This window comes from Oncorhynchus mykiss, chromosome 4 (genome assembly GCF_013265735.2).
Source record: "Oncorhynchus mykiss isolate Arlee chromosome 4, USDA_OmykA_1.1, whole genome shotgun sequence".
Taxonomy (NCBI): Eukaryota; Metazoa; Chordata; class Actinopteri; order Salmoniformes; family Salmonidae; genus Oncorhynchus; species Oncorhynchus mykiss.
Genome location: NC_048568.1, coordinates 13,612,018 through 13,632,259, shown reverse-complemented (window position 1 = coordinate 13,632,259; position 20,242 = coordinate 13,612,018). Strand labels below are relative to the sequence as shown.

Here is a 20,242-nt window from a genome sequence, read left to right as displayed (position 1 = left end):
CATAAGAAAAATCACAATTTCACAGTATTGTTCCATAGTGTGGAAATATACAGTATATAAAACCCATGATATTGTTTTGTTGTTGCTCTGGGCCTAAATCAGCAGCCTAAATCATTTAAATCAGTTCTATTTTGCTGTGAAATTGAAACCATATTTCCCTGTTAGATTTCATTCCCAATGATGCGTATATTTCTAATTCTACAACCCAAATACTTTAAGACTTAAATTATATGGAATTGTTGGTTAGCCAGAACAGAGTAGATTTAAAAAATAAAAAAAAATCGGTAGGCTAGTTTTGATCTTAGCTCGGTACATCTAACCAGACACTTCCTCAGGGAGTGCGCCCTCTAACACAGTGTAAGGGAATGCTAATCTTCTCTTTGTTTCTCATGGTAAAGCTACTTATCTCCCCCTAAGCACAGTTAGCACCGATGAATGGAGCAGTTGTCTGGATGTGCCAAGCCAGCCAATCCAGCTGTGCGTGGTGGGCCTATGTGGGAAGAATTATCGACAATATGATAGTTTTTAGGAGTTTTAACCATTTAATCTGGTTCTTTCTAGCTAAGACTCCTAATCTGATCATTTTGTAGTTTTTCACTCCCTGTAGCCTTGTTCCCCCCCCACCCCCCATCTAAAGCCCACAGGAGGTGTAGGTGTTTGAAAGTAGCTTGTTTGGAAGGGTTTAGACATTCAAACTAAAATTTGCGTCCCCTGCGAAGAGGGTTCCTGCAGGGTCTCAGTTATGTCTCCCTCCACTTCTGTGTGTGTTGTGCCACTGTTTCCAGGAGCTGGTTAGGCGCCTCGCCTTTTAAAGGTGAAAGATGAACATGTCTCAGGGAAAAAAGCCCAGTTGTTCAGCGTACTTTCTCTTTCTTTTCTTTCTTTATATATATATATAAATAAAGGGAGATTTAATAGAAAGTGCAGAAGGCTACCTGAATATTGTTTTCCTCTTCCACAGAGGTGGAAAAGTGTAAAAACACCTGTTGCTAGGCGGACGCAGTAAAACAACATTTCATTAGCATATAAAAGAGAGTGTAGTGTACATAACATGTCAGTAAACAGAGCTTGATGGATGTCCCAACACATACTATTTACTCAGGCAAGCACACAAGTTACATCTAAGCCACACAGTATACACCCTGTAGCCAATGTTAAGTAATGCATAAGAAATCAGCTTCTCCAGAGCTATTGGCATCCCTCTCCAGCTACGACACAGTGTCACGGTCATAATTGTATATTATAAACTGGGCGGTTCGAGTCCTGAATGCTGATTGACTGACAGCCGTGGTATGGCAGACCGCATACTACGGGTGACAAAACATTTATCTTTACTGCTCTAATTAGGTTGGTAACCAGTTTATAATAGCAACAACCTCGGGGTTGTATCGCCGCCTAAGAACAGCCCAGAGCCATGGTATATTGGCCATATTCAACACCCCAACGTGCCTTATTGCTTAATTATGCTTTAGAAATAAAACCCAAACATGGATCTAAAGCAATGATTCTGAAATAGCATGTCATGGCTCTGTGAACATTTAGAAGCAGGGTGTTTTTTAATTTAATTTAATTTACTGGCAAATAATGTCCCTGGTAATATTAACATTGAGTTAGCAGTATAATGGAGTTGATGAAACAATGTCTAGCAGAGAGAATAGGAGGTAGATGTGTTTATGATGTCTAGCCAGACAACTGAGCACCAAGGTCAGAACAAAGCAAAACAAGGAAGGAGAGAAAGATACCCGGAGGAAATGGATTAATAAAAAGCAGCGCAGACTAGAATCCCATCCTTCGTGGGGCCTGTGTTTATAGTTGATATTTATAAGGACGTTTCCCTATCGTAGCAGTGGCGGTGGCGACGGAGACTGTTTAAGGAAAGGCAATGGCGTTTTTGAAATAAGAAAATAAACTGTTTCCTTTATCGCGTTTGACCCGCTCCACCTGGCATTCATCAGCGAGCAGAGCCTGGCCTGCCTGTTGGTCCTGTCGGCTGCAGTTCTCTCCCTCGGCCTCCTTTATCACTCTAATGGGGTGCTATCCTCTCCACGCTGCTCTCTCTCTCTCTCGCCGGGTCTCTGTAGCCTTCGCTCCTCTCCTCTCTTGCCGGCCGGCCGAATCTTGCATTCTTTCCACATCCATCCTGAAAGACACGCAGGCGGATTTAACACATAATCAAGCTAGATGGGAGGGTGGCCAGGGGGAGGCCCGGCTCTGACAGGGATCATCACGGCATGCCATGGAGACAGACTGGCACACACTAGTCCATCTCATCGCACTGTTGGCCAGGAGAGCTGGAGCAGAGCACTGAGCTCAACACTCACCACCACCACCATTCCCCCCACTCTCGACCGAGGCAGGATTACTGGTACTACTTCTCGGGGCTACGCCTGTCCTTCTGAAGGCCTACCATTGTACAATGAGAACGATGTGGTGAAACTCTATATTACTTCTAGCTTGTTAAGACCCTGATGTCCCCTCTGTCCTCAATAGTTGATAAAGAGAACCTGATTAGTTCTGAGGGTTAATTGGGAAGTGGAAGAGGGGTTGTTTACATATTTCACCGACTCTCTAAAACAAAGGTAAAAACCTTTGCTTTTCCGTAATGGTAACACTAGCTAGAAGTCGAAATGAAATGCAAACTGTCAATCTAAGTGGAAGATTAAACGCAGGAAATATAGTTCAAGTGCCATTGCGCCGGGACATTAGGAATAATTATCGTCTGGTAAGGCCACAGGAAGCGATATGTCAGCCTGTCACAAAATGTCAACGCAGGAATCTCATCCGTCCTCTTCCCTTCTTTCCGCCTCCGTGTCCTTTATCCAGATTGTCATTTAATCGCCAAACAGTGAGAGCCGCTGTCTGGATGCAATTCAAAAATGTTAAGAAGCCAGACTCGGAGGGAAAATAAATATTGAGAATTTCGTCTCTTTAGTGTGTGTCTGTTCCAGATAACGGCTTCTTGTTTTATCCTCTCGTTGTCTCACACAATGCGGAGAGTGATTTAAACGTCCTCAGAAGAGATAGAGTGAGTCGGGGCAAAGTCATTCCTAACTGAGGCCTTTTCTGTTCTATCAGTGCGGTGCATAAAAACGCTGACTGCACACTGTTTTTCCCCCCGTCGCTGAATGAGAGCGTTTGACCACTGGAAGGAAAATTACAGATGCTGGCTCTGTTACTCCTCGCTAAGGAGCGGGGTGGAATGTCAGATTTTGTGTTTTCTTCCTCCCTCCCTCGCTCTCTCTGCTCCAACCTCAGCCCTGTTCTCTAAGGACCGGCTATATTCGCAGTGTAGTGTAAATGAGGCTGGTTGTTTTCGGTGTTTTTCCTCCCCCTTCGCCTGTGTCAACAAGCACAGCCTATTAGCCCCCCGCCCCCTCACATGCGCGTAATTATACGTTTGTCTGTTGGATGTGATCAATCTAGGGTGTGCTAGGGATTATCGTGAGTCGGGAGACGCGTACAGTCTTCTAAAGTGTTTCACTGTCAGTGTAACACTTTGTTAGCGAAGTTCTCAAGTACTGTACGAGAGGCGCCCCAGGTTTGCCCTGATATTACAGACAAGCACTAGAGAGTGAACCCAGGGTAATTATACAGCAGAGTTTTTTTTCCTTCTCCCCCTCTGAAGAAATATGTGGCTGCAAAGGAAAGAGGAGGGGAAAATCACTCACTATCACCCGCTTTCATCTACTGCTTCAACGTCTCTGTTACAGAGTGTGTTTTCAGCTGATGATTCCAGGACCAGGAACTGGCCAAGAGCGTCTGCGCTGCTTGGACAGGAATGCAGGCTCTGGGATGGCTGTGTTTGCCCTTGTCACTCAGTGCACTGTGAGAGAGCACGGGAGAGGGAGAGCCAAGGCGAGCCCAGAAAAATGGTTACCCATGTCACACAGCTGTTTGATTTGATGCCCTACTTTGCCGCCTCGTTGCTTCTGTAAACAGCCGGTCAGACACATTGATAAACACAGGGGCCATCATGGAAGAAAAAACAGAAAAGAAACGGGAAATAAACCATATTTTTGCATGGGAACTTTAACTTGGAGTACTGTTTACTTTTGAAAGCCCTGTTGTTCCTAGTGGCTGAGATAGCACTAATCTGGAGCCTGGATGCCTGAGAGCCAGGCAGGCAGAGATGGCAGTCGCAATGGGAGCGAGCTGGGCCTCCCCTCAACACTGCTGGCCACCCAGCGGAGCACCACTACCCAAACCCAAAGGCAAACAGAGTGTTTAAACAGCCATGCGTGGTGGGAGAGGAGAGAGCAGCCTTTCAAACAGCACCGCTGACCATTCTTGAGCGTTCTGCAAAATGGATTGCTCTGTGTTATCACAGACACAAGCTAACCTATGTGAATATTTACGTAGTCTTATCAGAGGATTGTGTGGTGCGTTAGGTGTGGGTACATTGTTTGCACTTAATGTCTAACGTAATGGTGGATTGGTACATGAGAATTTGTGTGATTAATATGTTTCGGTAGGCAGCACACAGCTCCCATCACAAGGCACTTCTCTCGCAGCTTTAAAACCCTGTTTTCAATTACTGCCGTTCTCAGGTGAGGAAGTATTCGAGATAAAATCGTCTATTCTTCCCCTCTTCCGAAAAAGGTCTTGTTTCACGAGGCTGGTGCGGTGAGATAAATAGAGAGTGACAGGGCTTTCATGTTGCTGAAATGGGGATATCCCGTCCTTCAGTCTCCTCCTTGCGCTGTGGAGGTGTTAGAATGAGGGGAAACCAGGTTCCTTTATCCTTTCTATTTTAGATCTGTCACAGAAGTACGGCCAAATATCCTGAATCTCCGAAAAAAAAAGGGTGTAACAGAGATGTGAAACGGGGGGACCTCGGTATATAAAAAAAACGTTGCCCATTTTCCCAGCGGCTCATGTAAAATAAATGTTTTGTATAATTTGATAGTTTGTATGCAGAGCTATTTACAGGCATGTACAATCCTTTGCAGATTGGAACAGAAATCATGTGGCCTAGATTGATATTTTTATTTTTTTTTTCCCCACAAGGCTTAGCGTTGGATTTTCCACAAACAGCGGGTCACTGTGGCTTGCTTGTCTTGAAGTGTTGAGACTGAAAAAGCCAAACCCAAAATAGACATTTCCCTATTCACTCATGCTTAAAAGTGAATTTGGAACATGCATGCGATTCACAAAGCCCTCTGTATGAATCGTTTCATTTGTTATACAGGAATTGTTCTGTTTTTTTGTTGTTGTTGCATTATTGCTGGATCTTGTCAGTTACTGTCTCTGTTTTTTCCCCCCCTCCAGATTTAGTGTTTGGTTTGTGGCATAAAACAATGATCCCTAATAACTCACAAGTGGCTGAGTTAACTCATCGCTAAGGGCCCGTTGTTTGGTCGATCGTGTCGCGTGACCTGGAATTTAAACTTTACTTTCATCAAGCTTCTTCTTCTCTGTTTTTTTCATGTCAGATGGTCCAGCGCCATCCTCAGACAAACGCTTTCATTTTTTGTTTGGCGTAATTCTCATTTCTGGAAAAGGCTTAAAAGTTTCAAATCCAGGTCATGTGACATGACCAACCCAAAAAAACAGGGCTCTACCCATCACACAAACAGCCATGTGACCAGTAGGGAAGAATTCATACACTGTCTCTTATCCCCGGCATACGAGCATATTCACGAAGCCGAAACGCTCCAATAATCCATTAAGGGTTTCTACAACCTTGTCTGTTTTCTCTATTCACACCTCACTTAGCACTGCATGCCTGACTAGGACAGCACTCCCGCTCAGACTGGGCTTTGATAAACTAAACACGTATTTATTTACTGACCAGGGGATAAAAAAAAAACAGAACATAAATAGCCCTATTTTCACCTCTCAGGTTAATAAGCAGTCGTTTTTTTCTCCCTCATTCAGTGCAGGCTTTGACATGGTGATATTTGTGATGCGTTTTTTTTAAGTGGGGTTCTGTCAAGCTGGTTGATGAAGCCAGAGGGGCAGGTTGATCCGAACACCAGCTGTTCTGTGATGTGAACAAAAGTGTAATTCTCTGTTCTATCATGCCCTTTCTCTTTTCTGGGAATTCAAGTGTGAACTAACCCCCCCCCCCCCCCCCCCCCCCTTTCCTTCTTCCTCTGATTATAGCATGTGGCCGTGGGTTCTACAAGTCCTCGTCCCAGGACCTGCAGTGTTCGCGCTGCCCAGCACACAGCTACAATGATCGGGAGGGCTCGTGGCGCTGCGACTGTGAGGACGGCTACTACCGGGCACACTCAGACCCACCCTCTGTGGCCTGCACAAGTAAGTACGGGAGCGTTGCTAGGTAAATACAGGAAGGACCTGTCTTAGATTCTGCATTTATGCTCTCATGAACACATGCTTGCACGTGCACATGCAAGTCTCCCTTCCAGACCCCCACTGGCCACACTGAGAATGTTCAATCTGGAGGATTGTGAAAAGCCCAGATCTGTTCACCATCTAATCTACTCCAGAGACCATACCAGTCCCCTGCCTCTGCTTCCCAATATGTCTTTATAATTATGTTCATGGGTCTGAGTGTGTTTTTCCCCCTCTTACCCCCCCCCCCCCCCCCCCCCGGCTGGTAGTTAATGATCAGAGGAGCAATTTGCCATTTCCCGTCTAAAAGATTGCAATTACAGTCAACAGCAGCACCCTGTGTCTCCATTTGTTCTGGTCAGTGTTGCAATTATGTGACAGGCATTGATGACCTGTTTACACAGGCCAGGGGATTCATTTTAGAGGGTGGGGCTCATTTGCTCCAAAATCCACATCTGTTGCTCCCAAACAGGTAGATTCATGGGGGGCTTTTACAGGGCTACACCACCACCTCAAACCAATGACTGACTCCACAGAGATGGAGGGAGGGAGGACACACAATTTAAAGGAACAGTAGAGCGGTCAGGGTGGTACAAGGACTGGGCTAATAAGGAGAGGTGGAACAGTGGACTTCCTCTGTAAGTCTAATTTATCCCAGCGTCTCTCTCTCTCTCTCTCTCTGTCCATATTTGTTCTGGCCAGTCTTAATTCAGTCCTTGACTTGAAACAAAGACAGGACCGACTCTACTTACTTCCCCCTTCCCCCTTCCTAACCCCTAGCTACTCCAATCAGAACCCGGTAGTAAACAAAAAGCCCACATTTCCACGGTAACCACTCAGATGATTTTATGAAAGACTGATCCATTTCTTTCCCCACCAAGCCTGTCCTGTGGGTTTACTGTCGGAAGATGAAAACAATAACTTTTACTGCTACGCAATTGACCACGAAGAAGTTTTATATTATTTTGTTATTTCCCGTTGCCCTCTGTCTGTTCTGCTGTGAAGAATCACTTTGGTGGAAACAGACATGTGAAATGGCAATGGCCAAGTTGTCTTTTTAATAGATTCCACTGTTTATCTACATAAAGACGTGCTCTGGAACTTTGGCGACTACTACATTTTTTAAAAAAAACTCCCGCTTTGGGCTGGATGTTTCAATGTGTAGTTCATACATGCATAATCTATGAACAGAATTACTGTTTTACCTCAATTAGCCACAAAATCCCTAGTTTGAGTGCGACTCTTTTTGTAGAGAATGTGCTGCGCCATTCTCCCTACATTTTTCCCAATGTGGGCCAGCCTTTGTGGGGTTTGGTCTGGTCTGGTCTGGTCTGGTCTGGTCTGGGGTAGAATTCAATAGTAATTGAAAGTGAATTTACATTGCTTGAGCAAACAGCTTGATTGACAGATTTTTAAATGGGCGCTTGTAAACCTCCCTTATCTTAGGCTCTGTACAAACAGAGAGACAGATCTCTGCAGCACATGGATTAGGAATGTCTTTATGAGACTAAGATTGGACGAGGAGGAAGATAAAGATGAAACATGGATATATTGGGAGAGGTAATTCACTGCAACAGGCAAAAATGGAAATTAAGACACTAGTTTTGAAAGGCCGTCGGACAATATATTTTCCATTATCATTGTTGCAAATATTGCGTGTTGAGAGAGAAGGAAAAACACATTGTATGATATTGTTTTTCCAATATTTGCTCACTCCATTCTTATGCAAAGCCAGGAGATAATGAGAAATGTATGGGGATGGCACTGCAGGAAGGCTGGGAGCATTTTTCCAGAAGCGGAGCAAAGCCTTGAAGCTGCTGACAGGTTGGGGAGTGGGCATCAATCATGTGACAGCTGTGAGCAGTGTTGGCGCTAGCAGGGTCTGAAAAGGGCAGTTGTGAGCAGCCATCTCCCCCTTCCACCCCTCTCCCCATCTCGCCCCCGTCGTCCCACTCATATTTGCAACCTCAACAAGTTGACATCTCACAGAGAGGGAGAGGGAGAGGGAGAAAGTGAGAGAGAGAGGGAGAGAGAGAGGGAGAGAGAGAGGGAGGGAGGGAGAGAGAGAGGGAGAGAGAAAGGGAGAAGGAAATAATGAGAAATGGAAAGAGAGAGAGAGAGAGAGAGAGAGAGAGAGAGAGAGAGAGAGAGAGAAAGAGAAAGAAAGATTCCATCCTGATTGGAGCCTGTAGTTGCTAGGGGACGGATGAGGGCCAGTGGAACGTAGGAGTCCCTTTCCTCCTTTCTTCCTCCTATCACGGCCTCCCTCTCTTCCACATGGCTTCACTCAGCCAGGTTTTAAACCACCCAGGTCAAAGGTCACGACACATGTTTGCAGATGAAGGATGAGTGCTTGGCTGATTTGAATACCGTTCACCCCCAGCCTCCCCTCTTTCCCTCCATCCCTCCAATTAGTGTGTAGCCCCCTAATAGGGCAGTGGAGGGCTGAGACGGCCAAGAGCACCTCTCTCTTTTAGCTCTGCTCTCTCTCACAGCAAATCAGGACATTAGTCTTTTCTCCTAAGCCCTCTGACTAACTCAGGTCTCTCAGCTCTACACAGAGAGACAGGCTCAGCAAGATGACCTAATTATCTAGTAACTATTGCTATTATCCAAAAAGAGTCAGCCTTCTTGGTTTATGCCATATCATTCAGTTAAAAAGGTCCATTCGATTTGGTTAACGAGTGAATGTGCTGTCAGAGGCGGTTATTCATCAGCAATATCACAGGTTCACCCAGTGTCTGGAGAATCAGCTGTATTACGCTATAAGAAGGAGGTGACAGGACACATTCACCCACCCACCCACACACGCACACACACACACACACACACACACACACACACACACACACACACACACACACACACACACACACACGCGCACACACACGCACACACGCACACACACACACACACACACACACACTGCGGCGTTGGAAGGAAGAAGCTTGTGATTGAGACGTCTCAGACTGTGAGGGCTATGGAAGGCTAATCCGTGAAATGAAACTTCACCGGGAGGAGGGGTGAGAGGAGAAAACGTAAAGAGATAAGACACCGAAAGGAGAGGAGTGAGAGACGGAAAAAGAGAGCGAGAGAGCGAGGGCGGCAAGCCCTTGAGCTACGAGGATCAGCAGACAGACGGCAGAGGCTCAGGATGTCGCCTCTCCTAGCTGCAGGTAAGACGGGGAGGACAGTGTCACCTCACCTTACAGAGGCAGGGAGAGAACTGTGTGGTGGCGGGGGAACAAAGCCAACCCAGGGAACAGGAAGCACTATGTCTAGTCTAGGATAGCGAAGGGAAGCACTCACTGTATTCCATGTCCACAAAACAAGACCAAAACACAGACCACTCGAATTCATTCTAATTCAATATCCTCCTCCAGCTGTTATCTCTGAAATCACTGCCCTGATCTTTGTCACCTGAGACTCAATGAGAGTGGCTGAGTAAATAAAACAAGCTATTGTCTGTTGGTAACCGTGACCATGGTAATGCAGTACAAACAAACGCCTGAGAGATGAGTGTGTGCCTGCGCGTGTGTTTGTGCGTGCATGTGCGTGTGCGTGTATGTGTGTGACTCTCGCTCTTTGTCCCTGAAGAGGATTAAAGGACTAGTTCACTATTTTACAACTTGATGTTAGCTGGTTCCTCACCCTGGAAGTCGTCTATGGGCCAGGAGAAACTGTAATCCATGGTTCAGTTCTCTTTAAACAGCCACTACTAACTTTAGCCACCACAAGCTAATAAGGAATGGGAGTGATGGTTGCATGTGAGCATGTACATTTTAGTTCTTGTTGCCAGATCACCTTTAAGTAACACATGCCCCCATCGCTTCCATTGATTGTTAGCTTGTGGTGGCTAAGGCTAGCGGAAATTTGTAGTGGCTGTTTAAAGAAGAATGCAACCCTGGATTACATTACTCCTGGCCCATAGACGACTTCCAGGGTGAGAAACGTCAAGTTGTAAAATAGTGAACTAGTCCTTTATGAGCCCGGGTCCAGTGTAGGTGACAGTGCTGAAGTCGTGCCTTGGCTCTAGCTAGAGAGTCGTGCCGCCTCTCCTCTTCAGCTGCCACATGTGTCTCTTTCATCTCCAGAGCCCAGAGTATCACTGGCTCCATCTCATCATTTCCCTCTGTAGCCGTGAATATGGATTGCTCTGTTCTGCCTGCCTCATTCTTCTTAATGGGAGGAATTAGGAAAATAACCTAATGTGCAATATTGGGCTCCTGAGTGGCACAAAGGCACTGCATCTCAGTGCTAGAGGCGTCACTACAGACCCTTGTTCGATCCTGGGCTCTACCACAACTGGCGTGATCCGGAGTCCCATAGGGTGGTGCACAATTGGCCCAGCATCATCCGGGTTAGCGGAGGGTTTGGCCGGGGTAGACCGACATTGTAAAATAAGAATTTGTTCTTAACTGACTTGCCTTGTTAAATAAAGGTTAAATAAATAATATAAATAATGACTCAGACAATTATAGTTTTCGCTCTATGCATAAGTATTACCAATTTGTAAAGACTTTTGTCTAAATAAATGTGGTGAGAAGCTCTTTGGATTTGGATGAAAATGGAGTCGTTTAGTATTTCACAGAGAAAATGAAAGATGCTTTTAAAAACGCCCATGAACAAGGAATACAAGTCATAATCTATAGTGCATTAAAAGGGACATAAAACGATCACTTAATTGGAGGCCTACAGTATATAAACATCTGGGTCATAAAAAACAAGGGCTTGAATTTGAGTGAATAAAGCAGCAATTTGTAAATCATTGTTTTTATGAGAAGAGGGTAATTCTTTTCTATTGTTCAGAGGACAATGGTTTATGTTCTAGTGAAGGATGGATAATTTATTGAACACGTGGTTAGTGTGCTTCCAGTGATATTCTATATAGAGGCTATTGTGGGGCGATAACTCAAGATTTAATCTCACTTGTAAATTCCGGGGCTATTTTTCAAAAACATCAACTTTAAGTGTCTTGTCTCTGCGATTCATTGGAAAGGAAACCCTTTGTCTCACACTGGGATAATTGTATATTGGGGAGGACTGAGGGAGAGCTAATAATGCCTCGTATCTGCCTCCCTCTGATCCCCTGTTCAGGATAAATAGTTCTACAATGGAATGACATCTCAATCATTTCAACTGGATATTCCTGCCAATGTTACATTTCTGATATATTCCACGTTTGAACGTTAACGACAATTGGTGACTTGTGAATGCATGGTTATCGAATGAACAGAATGGGTATCCAAAAAGGACCTACCTTCACCTCACATGAACCATTCACTCCTTTAAACAGGTACCTGTTCTTTAACAGTGCTAAGCACACTCGAAAGGCAATACCATTCCACAGTTGACATGACAAATGAGCGATACGCAACACGTTCGCATTCATACTTAGCATGTACCCGCATCAAATCAGAGTGGTAGGAATGCAGTCGTTATGCCTTGTAATTGTCCCCATGCGTTGTCTCAGTTTCGCAGCCTACTCCTCATTGACCTTGGCTTTGCTGGTGTTTGACTTCCTCTCTACCTACCTGCACTAGTTTTTCTTTTTAGATTTGAGCTCTATTATAATTGCGTGTCAGTGTGGCCCAAAGGGTCAGAGCTGGCATGTCCCGTGCCAGTCAGTCTGAGAGAACAGAGCAGAACAGTGAACCGCATATCCAGTCAGTACGCACACCCAGTCGGCTGTCACTTTCCCTCCCTGGCCCTCCATTATTTAACTCTCCCTCCTCTTCCTCCTTCCTTCCTTCCCTCCTCTCCCTCTTTGTCTGCCTCCCGCCCTGACAGGACCTCCCTCGGCGCCACAGAACCTGGTCTACAACATCAACCAGACCACGGTCAGCCTGGAGTGGAGCCCGCCGGCCGACACGGGCGGTCGCAACGACGTGACCTACAGGATTATGTGCCGGCGCTGCAGCTGGGAGCCCGAGGAGTGCGTAGCGTGCGGGGGGAACGTGGGATACTCCCCCCAGCAGGCGGGATTAGTGGACACCTACGTGAGCGTGGTGGACCTGCTGGCCCACGCCAACTACACCTTCGAGGTTGAGGCAGTCAACGGGGTATCTGACCTCAGCCGCACCCAGAGGCTGTTCGCCGCAGTCAGCATCGCCACCAGTCAAGCAAGTAAGGAGTCCGATTGGCTCAAGAGAGATCAAATTCTGGGGGTTTGGCTAGATTCCAGAACACGGTCCTACGTCCTAACATCCACCCTTCCCTGTACACTTTAATTAATAACGATTGCTAAATTCCTTGCACTTTCATATTCCGCTGGTGTGGTCTAGAATTGCCTTCACGATTAAGTTACAAAGAAACACACGTTTTCATTTGCAGTACTTCATGGTCTCCTAGATGTTCAGGATAAGCGAGACAGATCTGGCCCTTTTAGGATACAGAATAATGTCAAACGTTTGCACTTAGCCTATGCACTATAGAAACTTTCGCGTATTTCACCAACAAACCAATGGCTATTTTGCGCTGCGGTCTGCCGTTCAACTGAAAACACGCTAAGTACCTTAATCATACCTCATTGGCATTAATGACCATAGGTTGATACACAGCATTTACATTTGGCATATCACCCAGATTCATTTAATATGTGTGTCAGAGCTACGGTGGAAAACATTAGTAGCATAGCAAGGCTTGCTGCGAGTTGTACCATCGGAAACAGTGCGTGTCGCTAGCTCCCCTGGGAACCTAGCATAATTAAAATGCTGTATTTTCTTGGTGACGCACTCCAACTGAAGGCAGCACTCCACCTTTTCTTAAATTCATTATTTCTATGGATCCACCAAACAAGATTTATCTTTCATGCTCAAGCGTCCATGAAGCGCAGTTGGAGTCGAAAGGGAATACTAACTAGGGTCATTAAAAGAGGGTTGCACAGCCATTGTAGCTTGTAAAGAGTGTTTGGGGAATATCATCATCATAACCATGTTGCTAACCAGTAGCTACGAGAATTCGGGGACTTGTGTGGCGCACACTGAGGCTCTTGTGGTAGATGTTGAGGTTTGACTTTGAACCACCTTTCAGATGACCTGAAAATAGACTTGTTGATGTTGTCTTTTTTAGACTTGACTTCACCCCAACCCAGCCCTATACATGACTGCAGAAGAGCTGCAACTCTTTAGAGTTTTTTTCCTTGAAAGAATTGGGTCAATCCTGAACATGCAGCCATGTCCTGTGATGCTCTCCTAGTAAGATGTATCTGCATACGGTATCTGTTTTATTTCAGACATTTTTTGAGTGCACTCGTTTAGAATACTCTACTGTGTTGTTTGTTTGCGTGTAATAACAAATATATATCAAATAGACAAAATGGAATAACAAATTTCGCAACAACCCCCCCCCCCCCCCCTCCCCCCCATTCTAAGACTGTCAAAAGGAGAGAGAGGAGAGAGACAGAGAGAGAGAGAGAGAAAGAGAATGGATAATTGTGGCCAGGCAGCAGCATGAATGTGGGTTAAACTGTAGGGAATGATGTATGTTCCGTGACACGGTTCATGACAGAGACACACGCTGGATGGTTCTAGGGGTTGCCTTGCCAAGGACACAAGGACACTGCAAGGAGGGAGAACTGCAGGGAAAGATGGGGAAAACAATTAACACATGGCTCCCTCAGAGCCTCTTATAATTACACGTGGCATGTTGACAACAGACAATTGCTCTGTTAACCCTGCGGTATATTTAGCCATCAGAAATAGTGGGAAATAGAGGGAAGGATTTGATGAGGAAGAAATTAGGTTTATGTCTTAAAGCTAGCATTAGGCTACTATTTGAAGCAAGAATTACATAGTTTGAGATGCTCACTGCTATTTAGTGTAATTAGATGTGTTTATAGATGTTTTGTTACCCTATAGCCTAGATACACTATGACACATTTGAACAATTGGGGATGTAGCAGACTGCTTGGCTTCAGTTTGATGATGTGCCAACACAAATTGTTAGTGAGATCCTCATGTGAGAGAGCGAGCAGAATCAGTGTTGCTGCGCGGGTTGCAGCCCAGACGTTAACCCTGTCCTGCGGTGCTTTTCAGCACTGGCCACTGGGCCTTCATCGTGTCCGGATCCTGTGCCCGGGCCATTAGGGAACGCTCCAGCGCTTTTTAATTTGAACGTCTGCGCTTCCTAAAACAATGGCTCCCTTCCCGAGCAAGCATGTACAAGTCGGGCCACATTGCTAATGTATGACTGCAATAATAAACCCTTTTACGCCTCACCATCCAGAATTGATGAACCGTTCCTCGGGATGGAGGTAGCGAGAGAGTGAGCCGTGGTCCTGAGAAAGTCTTGAAGAGAGGAGAGGAGAGGCCATCGAGCAGGTAGTGCCTCTCTCTCCTGTTGAAGGATAATCAACCCGTGAAGAGGAGAGGAGGAGCAGAACAGAGGGAGAGGAGGAGAGAAGTAGAGGAGCAGGGTGACTGCGAAAATGCAGATGGTGATTTATCTGATTAGGAATTCACACCTCCCCTAATTATACCAAAGGACGTGTGAGGAGTAAGGCTGTGAGGCAGTCTGCAGCCGTGGATGAGTCGAGGATCTGCACAAGGTGCTGAGTGCTTATTGTTCCCAGGGAAACCAAATTACCTCCCAGCTCTGTCTACAAGTGTGTTTAAATAACTACTGTTGCATTGCAAGTTCATCATCTTGTTTTGTCTTCGACTCTCCCCCTCGCATCCTCACCACGTCCTCATACACAGGTGAATTCATATGAATTTGTCATCACATCTTGACGAGGTGGAGTTTTTCCGGAAAAAAAAGTTAGGCTAGCTAGACGGAGAGTGCATTTCAATCAGGGCACTATTGTCGCTTGACAACTCTAGAGAGCTGCCCTCGAAGATCCTCCATACTCCGGATGCTTTCATGCCGCTACACTTGTAGAGAAGGACTTTTGTTCTCTCAGAAGCCTGTGAGTGAGAACTGCTGATGGAATAACCATTCATATTTATTCAAGAGAGTGTGTCATCTCATCACATCTCAACACATCACATCTCAACCCGAAAATTCCCTGTGGAGAACCACGGTAGAAATATGATTGGAATTGGTTAAGGGGAATGGCTATAGGAGCACTATGTGTGACGGGACACTCAGCCCCAGAACAGTGGATGATGCTGCTAAGGTGTGAGCATAAAGTGGCGTAAACAATGTATTACAGCTGCAATGTGTCGACCGACCAAATTCACATAGAAATGTGAGTTGTAGGTTCATCTCATTGAAGTCTAAGAAGCGGTAGATCTGTTCTATGTGCGCTATTTCTATGCTTCCCATTGTCAAGTTTAGTTTATGCGTATTTAACTTTCGGTTTTGTATAGCAGCTTCAAACAGCTGAAAGTGCTATATTTTTTATTATTGAAAATATATTTCACAGCGGTTTATATGGTATTCTCTACACCAGAGTATCTCAAACTCAGTCCTGGGGATCCAGTGGGGTGCAGTTTTTTTTTTTTTCTCCATAGCACTACACACCTGATTCAAATAATCAAAGCTTAACGAGGAGTTCATTATTTGAATCAGGTGTGTAGTGCTAGGCCAAAAAACAAAACTTGCACCCCCTGGGGTCCCCAGGACCGAGTTTGAGAAACACTGATCTACACTATAGACTACATTGCTTGTTTTGTCATATGAACAACCAGGAAATGGCGAAGCAATTTCTACACATTGCACCTTTGAAGGGGGAAAGGGGGAAGCTGTGGAAATTGATTTTAATGCTGACTGCTCATATTAGCCAGGAGCAGGGAACGGGTTACATACCGATAGAAACGTCTACTGTTGCTGTTTGTGTTCAGAGCCCTCTAGTATGAGTCAGCGTGGGATTGGGATATAACTTAGCGATATGTTTTATTTACACCGCGATGAAAATCGGGGGTTGTCTTTTATTCTTCCTTTCATCCTCCTTCATGGTTGGAACTGTAATAGATCGCACCGTTGATAGCCTTTAAAAAAATGTTTTGATCAATTGTTGCAGATTAATGGATTCAGAAAAACAATCTTGCTTTCCTGGTTTATTTTTAGATCATCTCCTTCAGGACTGTTGTGGTGTAACTTCATATTTACTTCGAATGAGATCAGAGTGTCCTCAAGTGCAAACCTATTTAAACATTCAAAGGGAACAACGGGCTATTCCCTTTGCCACCATTTTACTTGGTGAGAAAAATGCATTGTGGCACGCATGAGTGTCAGCTAAGCATTTTCACTTTGATCTGAGAAGCCTCTATGCTCTAGCCTTGCGTGAGAAGCAAATATCCCCCTTTCAACACAAGTTGTTGGGCTGCTAGTATTGTCAGGACTACGTCAGTCATTTGTATGACGGTCTACAGCAACAAGTATTAGTGCTGTGATGGGATAATTCATCTCCCTTAAAGCGGCAATCAGCAGTAGAAACATTAACAAAGCTGAGGGAAGGGGCTGGAGAAATGTCATCACTCTCAAGAATTCATTGGCCGAGCTATAGACGCGAGGTTTTGACCATCCATGATATCGAACTTAGAGTGTCAACTGTGTTTTGAGGCTGTATAGTGTTTGTTTACATTTTCTTTGTTACAAACATTGGAGTAAAACAAGCTTTTATCTGGGGTTCTGATGGGGGTACGACAGTTGATCGCGAGTCATATTCTTCAAGAATCAATGGGTACATGTCATTAAATTGAGGTCCAAAAAGGGATGTAGCAACTGCTGATTGCCCCTTTAACACAGTGAAATTAGTTAAATAAATGTTGGGAGTGAGACGTGTTTAAACGGGCAACCATTCAAGCTGATACTCTGTGGTTCTCGAACGGTAATATATATATGGTCACTTTATCTCCACTTTATCACTGCAAAATGGATATTTCTCAATGTGTTGGTGAGAGCAACACTTATGGAAACAAAGGCCCATTGGTTGATTCTTTTTAATGTCCTACACTGTCGTGGTGGCCTTAAGACAGAGTGGATTTGATTCGGAGGATTCCCCACTGACCACCACCATCGCGGCCGGTGTCACTTTAAAGTTAAGCGGATCCTCCTTTGTTGCATTTGTCAGTGGTTTTATGTTACCTGGGAGCCCCCCCCCCCAGTAATTTGATGAGAGCTGGGCAAAGCAGTCCGATTCAACAGCTGCAATAAAACAGTGGTGGTCTCCCCGAAGCACAAGCGCTCCGGCACTTAACCTGTAGCTTTCTGTAAATGCCTCCTGATTTGCCTGTCACCCAATCCGTCAGCAATGAATAATTTTGATGGAAGGTGCACTTTAATTACTTTCCTATTTAAATGGCATTATCGTGGCCTATCTAGGTAATTAATCTCCCCAAGTATCCTGTTTCAGTCTTTTATTGCTGGCAGACGAGCCACCTAAATCCCCCTGAATCTGGCGTGCATGACTGAGCTCTCTCTCACAGTAGCCCCACAGTGTTCCCTCTTTCCCCTTGACTTGGTGCCTATCACCACCAGTGGACAGCCCAGTGGCAGAGGGGCCCTTTCTCTGAGAACACACAGAGTTTAAGCGCTCCATGCACTCTGTCAGAATTACAGACCCATTTCTCTCTCTCTCTCTCTGCCTCGGAAAGGACACATTTACAGACACGGTCAGAGTGTGTTGAGGAGCTGTGAAAAACACATTTGTTACCGTCCACTAAATAGCATTTGAAATTTTTTATTTTTGTTCATAGCTGGGATAATGTTGACGAAAGCAGTATCTGTCAATCTCTAATTCTATACTTCCTTTGTGTTTATGTGTGTGTGTCTAAGCGTGTTGCGTTTGCAGTGATGCGTGAACATTTTTCGAAAATAATGTTATTTGATATCTGGATTGAAAACACTGCCGGGAACTGCAATTCTTTTGTGATTATGATGTTGTTTTGCCCAGCTGGGAATCTTGTCAAAGTTAAAAGGCTACAGCGCTGATTCTTATTCAGTTTTATCTTCTAGCCGGTGTTTCCCACAGAATTCAGGATTGAAACCAGTTTCATTATTGAGAAACTGCAAACTAGTTTGAGGCCACAAATTTTTTCCCAGGCTAACTATTGTTTACCTTAGCAACAGCAACTGAACTCTTCACTGTCCCAGAACATTTACACCCTTCATATTCGTATACTTTTTTTTACATGCACATGGGACAATGCACATCAAATCAACATTTCTGTAAATATGCCAGATTAAGCCAGCTAGCTAGTTTTCAACTGTTCCAACATAAAATGTTAACTTTTTATGTCTAGGACAAGAAATCTACATTTTTCCTCTATGACTCATTCGTTTAAGAGCACTGGCATATAGGAACATTCCATGTAGTATAGATTATGAGCTCAGTGAAAATGAATGTCCTTACAAAGTAAATGTCTACTTGAGAAATATCTGGAACTCTAATATAGTTCATTTCAAATTTGATTGAACTCTTATTATTAACGAGTTTCTTTGACTGACAGCTCCTAAAATGAAGCAGTCCACGGCTGGGTGGAAATAGCGGGATAAACAATAGCATGACCTGCGAACAATGAAACGCAAAGACAATGCCTTCATTCCTATGCAGAGGAATGGATTTCGCAATGCACAACCCTTTGTTTTCAATGACGTCACACTTTTTGTATACCTCTGAGTTGTTGAGAATGTACTCGGCAGTAGTATGAAACTCTTGTGCGTAATTACCTCCGGCGCCTTCAAGATGTAAGAGGTGTTGACAAGCTGAATGCACCGAGCTGTCTGTTTGAACTACTAGCACACATCTCGGACACCCATGCATACCCCACAAGACATGCCACCAGAGGTCTCTTCACAACATAAGATGGGAGGCTAACAGTACTACATAGAGCCATGACTACATGGAACTCTATTCCACATCAGGTAACTGATGCAAGCAGTAGAATCAGATTCTTTATTAAACAGACAAAAATACACCTTATGGAACAGCGGGGGGACTGTGAAGAGACACACACACACACACACAGGTACCAACACAGGCATACGCACACACACGCTCTACACACACGTACATTGTGGTTTTATTTTGCGGTGTTTATTGTGCAGTTTGTGTTGGTTTAGCGATGTTATATGATGTACTGTTTTACGTTTTGCTTTATGTGCAATGTAACTGTCTTGATGTGTTTGGACCCCAGGAAGAGTAGCTGCTCCCTTGGCAAGAGCTAATGGGGATCCCTAATAAATACAAATCCAAAAGTATACATACAAGTATACATACAGTACGTATACAATACACACGTATACATACAGTACACGTCCACGGCGACAAATGGATCAAAGGATAGAGGTTTGGCTGAAGGAAGTGACGTTGTAACAACTTTATTAAGGTAAAGTGCTTGAAACAGAAATTGTGTTTACGATGGACCAGGGAGCTCCTTTGGATGAGTCCAGTTCACCAGTGAGTGGAGCAATCCGAGGCTGGCCTGTGATGCTATGCAGAGGCTCTACTCCCTTTACTGCCCATGGGGGGTGGGGGGGACTGAGAGGCCCCAGTAAACACTCATACACTCTCTCTATTTCTCTGATATGTACACACACGCACACACACACACAAACTCAGCATGCACCTGTGACTCCCAGGCACTGTGTTTATATGGAACACATGCTCGTCCATGCTAGATACCCTGGCTGGAAAGGGCTCCAGCACTTTGCAGAATAGCCATTCAAGTGTTTCATTTCCTGCCTGAAGAACTTAAAGGAGTTTGGTAATAAAACCTAAATAGTGATGCATGTCATAGGTGCCTGATAGTTGCCAAATCCCCATAGACTTGAGAGAAGAAAAAAAACACACACTCCCACGAAGCCATTCCCCAATCTCAAGACCTTGTTGGTTTGTTCCTTTTACAGAGGGTATTTTCCCAGCTCTGCTGTGGGTGTGGACTCGGGGGATACCTTTCATACGACCCAGACAGTTTCACTCAGGGTGACAGGTTTAACTCTGTCTGCTTAGACTGCCACACACTGGGAAACAGCTCGGTCAGCCTGAGGTTAAAGGACA

The 20,242-nt window shown here is 44.8% G+C and overlaps 1 protein-coding gene across 8 annotated transcripts in view; it reads left to right on the top strand.

Annotated features, from left to right (window-relative positions):
• The window catches only part of LOC110522125 (ephrin type-A receptor 7), a 74,375-nt gene that overhangs the window by 15,008 nt on the left and 39,125 nt on the right, over positions 1-20,242 (top strand). For all 8 annotated transcript variants that reach the window (XM_021600251.2, XM_021600253.2, XM_021600250.2 and 5 more), the window contains exons 4-5: positions 6,106-6,261; positions 12,088-12,423. In XM_021600251.2, coding sequence (XP_021455926.2) covers positions 6,106-6,261; positions 12,088-12,423 — 492 coding nt within the window. The remainder of the gene's footprint in view (positions 1-6,105; positions 6,262-12,087; positions 12,424-20,242) is intronic.